This window comes from Xenopus laevis, chromosome 3S (assembly GCF_017654675.1).
Source record: "Xenopus laevis strain J_2021 chromosome 3S, Xenopus_laevis_v10.1, whole genome shotgun sequence".
Classification (NCBI taxonomy): Eukaryota; Metazoa; Chordata; class Amphibia; order Anura; family Pipidae; genus Xenopus; species Xenopus laevis.
Genome location: NC_054376.1, coordinates 21,228,231 through 21,234,230, shown reverse-complemented (window position 1 = coordinate 21,234,230; position 6,000 = coordinate 21,228,231). Strand labels below are relative to the sequence as shown.

At 43.1% G+C, this 6,000-nt stretch overlaps 1 protein-coding gene across 2 annotated transcripts in view; it reads left to right on the top strand.

Moving 5' to 3' along the window:
• Nucleotides 1–3,792: 3,792 nt before the first annotated feature.
• Nucleotides 3,793–6,000, top strand: part of ash2l.S (ASH2 like, histone lysine methyltransferase complex subunit S homeolog) — a 29,569-nt gene continuing 27,361 nt past the window's right edge. The window contains exons 1-2 of one of the 2 annotated variants that reach the window (XM_018254995.2): nt 3,793–4,315; nt 4,789–4,852. In XM_018254995.2, coding sequence (XP_018110484.1) covers nt 4,236–4,315; nt 4,789–4,852 — 144 coding nt within the window. In that variant the 5' untranslated portion in view covers nt 3,793–4,235. Of the gene's footprint in view, nt 4,354–4,788; nt 4,853–6,000 lie in introns of both variants that reach the window. The other variant, XM_018254997.2, reaches the window with a different exon arrangement.

Below are 6,000 nucleotides of genomic sequence, written 5' to 3'. Positions count from 1 at the left end.
ATGAAGGTACTGCTTGGAATTTTTATTGGATAGCAAGAATTCATTGCCCCACCCCCATATAATTTTATTTCATTTCCACTGTACATAGCAATGGGCATGATCCAGTTTATTAGGAAAATTACAAATATAATGCCATCCTGGTGTTCCAGGGATGCCGAAGGCAGTAATCTACCAAGTCTACTCCGACCCATAAACAACTTCCAGGATGGGAACTCGATCTGATGGGTTGTGTCTGTCCGATAGCATGGGAACCACTGATTTAAAGTTCAATCTTTTTGGCTTAGCGTGTCTTTTTTTATTTATGCGACGAGAGCTCTCTTACATGAGGATAGACAATATTTTCAGTATTTATCAAAGAGTGAAGTTAGAGATCACCACAGTGAACTTTCACTTTCACCCTTTAATAAATACGACTTTAAAAATCCCATAGAAATTAATGGAGAGAGGCGGTATTTCACTCTAGCAGACTATTGATTATCTCTAAGTTCACTTTTTGACAAATACACCCCAAAGTCTCATCCAATGCCTTTGGCTCTAAGGGGTATATTTATCAAAAAGTGAAGTTAGAAATCACCACAGTCCTCTAGAGTGAAATTCTGCCACTCTCTATTAATTTCTATGGGATTTTGAAAGGCATATTTATCAAAGGATGAATTTACACTTTCACCCATTGATAAATCCTCTTTTAAAAATCCCATAGAAATTAACGGAGAGTGGCGGAATTTCACTAAAGGACTGTGCGATTTCTAACTTCAGTCTTTGATAAATATACCCCACAGAGATCATGCTGGTGTGATAGTTAGGTGCCCCCCAACAGGACCGCCATCAGAAATCGAAGGGCCCCATATGACAAAATTTTCTGGGCTGCGCCCACCGCAAGCCCCACCTGCAGGTCTGCCCTCCCCAACCCACAGGTCCGCCCCCACCACACAGTAAAAAAACAAAAAAATATTGGTGGCTAGGGTTCCCACATGTTAATAAAAAGATATTGGTGGTCAGGAGCCCCCATAAAAAACATTTGTGGCCAGGGCTCCCCCATTAAAAACTATTGGTGGCTAGGAACCCACATGAGAAAAAAAAATTGGTGGCCAGCCCCCCCCCCCACACACACACATTATAAGAAAATTGGTGGCCAGGGCCCCTTAAACATCCATTCCCGAGGTCAGCAGCTCTCACAAAGATGGGAGGCCCGGCTAATCAAGTAAGTGTGGCATGGCAGGGCCCCCCTTACCCTCGTGGCCCCCTACAACTCTCCCCCCTGTCCCCCCCTGATGGCTGCCCTGCCCCCCAACACTAGGACCTTTAATTTACTGTAATTCCAGGGAGGGCACTACTATTTGTTATTTGTATGGTTTGCATATTCTCCTTTTGTTTGTGTGCGTTTCCTTTAACAGCATAACAACAGACTGGTATGTTCACTATTATGTGTGAAAGGTACAGTTACCAACTTGTCTTGAAAAAATAGTAGCGAAGCACTAGTACATTTCTTTACTATTAGTCTATTAGATTGTAAGTTCTTGCAAGCAGGGGCCCTCCCCTTTTTGTCCCCTAACAATGTACAAATTTAACTGTGTATCTGTTCTGGTAAAATGTTTGTCTGTATATGTAAACTGTTATGTCTTGCATTTATATACAAGCTCTACTCCTTAAAGCACTATGGGGAATGATAGTGTTATATGAATGCAGGTATGGAATCTATTAGCAGCAAAGCTTGGAACCTGGGGGTTTTCAGATAAGGAATCTTTTTGTAATTTGAATGTCCATACCTCACGTCTGCTAAGAATTATTTAATCGGCTAAGAATCATTTAGTTCCTTTTTTAAAATCTTTCTTTTCATTTCTGTCAGGTGCTGAATATCAATCTAAGGGCTCCCTGTTTCTTCTTGGTCATTTTATAGATTATATATATGCACAGATACTGTGTTTTTATATTTATTGTTTTATGCACAAAAATAGAAGACACAATGGAAATGAATGGCAATTTGCTTATTTGCACATATAGGCATGGGACCTGTTAACCAGAATGCTCGGGACCTGGGATTTTCCAGATAACAGATCTTTCTGTAATCTGTGTCTGCATCTGTGCCTACTAGAAAATCATGTAAACATTAAATAAATGCAATCGGCTGGTTTTGCATTCAATAAGGATTTATTATATCTTACAAGTACAAGGTACTGTTTTAATACTACAGTGAAAACAAGGACAGTGATTTTTTTTTTAAAAAAAGGATTATTTTGATAAAATGGAGTCTATGGGAGACAGACTTTCTGTAATTCGGAGCTTTTGGGATAACGGGTTTCCAGATAACAGATCCCATATCTGTATTATAAAGTTTAGGCACAATAATATGCGTTTATGGACTGGTCATGAGAAGAAGTTTAATAGATTTTTTTATTGCACAAAATATAAACAAAATAAAATAATATATCTTTTGTGAATTTGTGAAGTTCTAAAATATTAAAGAAATGGAAAATGATGGTTTGCTTTTTGCACTTTATTTTTTGTTCTGTAGATTGCTGCTGAACTTGCATGTCTTTGCTGTAGTATGTGTTTAAAGTGTTTAATATGTGTTGTATTGTTTGGGCTGAAAAACGTAGCAGTTTTGTTCCGCTGTGTATGTTTTTGTATGCAAATGATTTCACAACAGAGCCGCCAACCCCGCTGTATTTTTAGAAGTTACCTGTTTTTGCCCTCTCCCTGGTCTCCTGTCAGAATTTTAAGCATTGTCACGGTTTTTTGTACAATTTTTCTTTAAATTCTGGGCACGCATGCACAGTAAGCATTCAGGGCGGCATTTTGAGCGTGAGCACAGGTGCGCTATAAATCAGGGGCATCAGGGAGCAATTTGCACATTAGTATGATGTCTTGTAAATTATTCTATTGTTCCTCAAAATCTGACAGCTCTGTGAAAACAAATCAGACTAAACCTGATTTACCTGTCATAATAATTAATAACAGTGGCATCAAGCGTCACCTAAGCTGTTAGACATTTTTTGCTTGTTTTTTTGTGTGCTTCAAGCCTTTGTGAACCATTAGATCTGAGGAAAGGAGGTGGTGGTCCTCTAAAATGTTATGAAAGCCAGCATCCTTGCCGTTAGGGTTGCCACCTTTTCTGGAAAAAAATACCGACCTTCCTATATATTTATATTTTTTCCCTATTAATAACATTGGTATCAGCCACCATTTTTACAGGCCAGGCCGGTAAAATACTGGCTAGGTGGCAACCCTATATGCCTTTCATATAATGGCCTCCTGTAATAAGGTCCAAGCATTCTCCATCACAGGGCAGGAACTAGGGGTAGGCAGAAGAGGCACATGCCTAGGGTGCAAAGGTAGAGGGACTCCAGCAGAACCGGATTTACATAGTGGGCGCCCTTAGACCCACTGCCGTTTGTCGCCCATGTACCCTCCCCTTTATTCGTGCAAATTTTCATCATCATTGACCGGAGCAATGGGGATTGGCACACAGGCAGTTTAAAAAAATAATTTTATCTCCTGCTCATCCCCAGTGTTTTTAAACCCAAGGTGGGTGTGGTTGGGAAGCATGTCGTCCCCAAAACTCCTTCCGCCCTAGACCTGGGCCTTTCCACAAAGGTACCTCTTCCTCCACCTTCCCCTGGTTCGGACCCTTGTGTCCCCCACCTTAGCCAGCAATTGGATGGCGTGTGTTCTCTTCCATGCACGTTCGTAAGGAGGGGCAACTTGGCCTAACAATGCCGTTTTTTTTTTATTTCAGAATTTTGCAGCCGGATCGCTCCAGTAGTTCCCAAATGGCCTCAAGTGACCTTATCAACACAAAGCCACGAAAGCTGGGTCCACAGCCTAAATTTGAGGGGAAATAGTGTTAGAGCTCAGGGATGTCCAACCTGTGACAGTCAGTCCAAGTATTAACTACAACATCTCTCCCTGTGATTTTAGGAGCTGCATTTGAAGGAGATGAGGAGGGTGGCAAGTTGTGCCTCTTTGCACTGTTCAGTCAACTACAACGAGCCCTACCTAATACAGTAGGACCAACAATGGCCAATAGCCTACCCTAAACCGACCCTGATATTAAATTTAAATCAGCGTATGTATACAACAAAATACACTTGCTTTCCACATAGCCCGAATAATTTGAACACGAATCCGACAAAATAGCAACCTTTGCCCACAACATACATGGCCGCCAGCCCTTCGTGGTCCCGCCCGCTAACCCACGGCGCCCCAGCGCGCCTGTGCGTACTTTTTATTTGAAGATGGCGGCAGCGGCTAAAGATGCAGGAGCTGGACCTGAATCCGGGAGCAGCCCTGGAGGGTCCGGCGGTAACGAGAGCGGGTGAGAGAAAGGAGTGTATTTGTTTCCGGATGGAGGAGGTGGTGCTTTTTTTTTTTAAAACTCGTACCAAAGGGAATAATAGTTTTAATTATACAATGAATGGAGGGGGGTGTAAGCTGGAATGTTTATACTGGATGCGGCTTTCCCCAGCTTCTACCTGAGCTCCTGCTTCTCCTTTTTATAGACCAGAATGGGCTGTAGGGTACCAGGTGGGCAGTGTGGGTGCAGGGGGGAAGTGTGGGTGCAGGGTGGGCAGTGTGGGTACAGGGTGGGAAGGGTGGCTGCGGGGGGGGGGAAGTGTGGCTGCGGTGGCTGCCGGGGGGGAAGTGTGGCTGTGGGGGGGAGTGTGGCTGCAGGGTGGGGGGGTGTGGCTGCACAGGGGAAGTGTGGCTGCAGGTGGGCAGTACTGAATGCTCCCCCATAATAAGTGAATTACATGGCACTGATGTCTTTTCTTTATTCTTCTATTTCAGAGACACCATTCAGCTGACAGCAGGCTCTTTGGACCCAGAATCTTCCAACGAAAAGGAGACCTTGGTATGTTACGTGGGTACAGTGTGTACAGCACCTCCAACACTTTAGTTTTCAGAAAACATTTTTATTCAAAATTTCCAGTATTGTTTCCAGCGGTGAGTTACACATATCCATAAAAGAACCATTGAACCTGGTCTATATGGTGTTCAAGTAACACATATACATAAACATTATTTCAGGTAGCTAATATATCACCGTTCCAAGGCATAAAAATCTTTACCAGTTTATTAAAAAGGAGGAAGCAAAGGAAATAACGGGGAATAGAAAAGGGGCGGGGAAGAAAGGAAGGTTGGATATTGCCCACATCAAGCTGTGAACCCTATGTTTAGTCAAAATTGGTTGAAAATAAAGTCACAGATTTCAGTAATATATAGTTTAGCCACCGAGTTATATCCCGTTCATTACAACGATAGCAAGTATCTTTAGTGAGCCCTGGTATCTATAGTCTTTATCCTTGTTAAAGAGTAACAGCAAATTTTTTTTTTCAAAAATTCATTAGTACACAACGAAAAAATAACACCAACACAAATTAAAATTTAAAATAACAAAGCCTTTATTAAGAAATAACTTACAGAATCTCCACTTCCTGTCCTCTTCAGAAACGGCGAAAGGGCGACCATCCTTCCTGCAGCTCTCGATTTGTCCTCCCTGGTTAGCTCCAATATTCTACTGACATCGTGTGAAGCGAGTTGAAGCTGCGGATCAAGACCCTGCGGGACCGACACATGAAGAACTTGCTGCTGTACGAGTGCGGGAAACCAACTGTTGCAGGCAGCCAAAGATGCAGGCAGTTTCCTGGGAGCAAGCGGTTCTCCCTCCACAGGCAGCTGAGCGCTGAGGTGTCACCCGGCTGACTGAGAAGAGCACCTGGCAGAGCGACTTCAGGAAAAACTCAGGTTCCGGTTCAGAGAAGAAGTCTTGATTCCGGATCTCTGTCCCCATGCCCTCCCGGTTGCTTACAGGACTTACGGCCAGTCTGGAGCTGCCTCAGTGCAGCGAGTCGCCATCCAATTTTAGATGTGCGGGTGGTTCTGCAATAAATAAATAATCGGCTATCTTGTGGTTTGCTTGTCCTTTATTTAGCGCCGCTTCCCACAACTTCAGGAGGAATTAGCGAGCCCATTGAGCACCTTGCACTGATGCAATGTTGG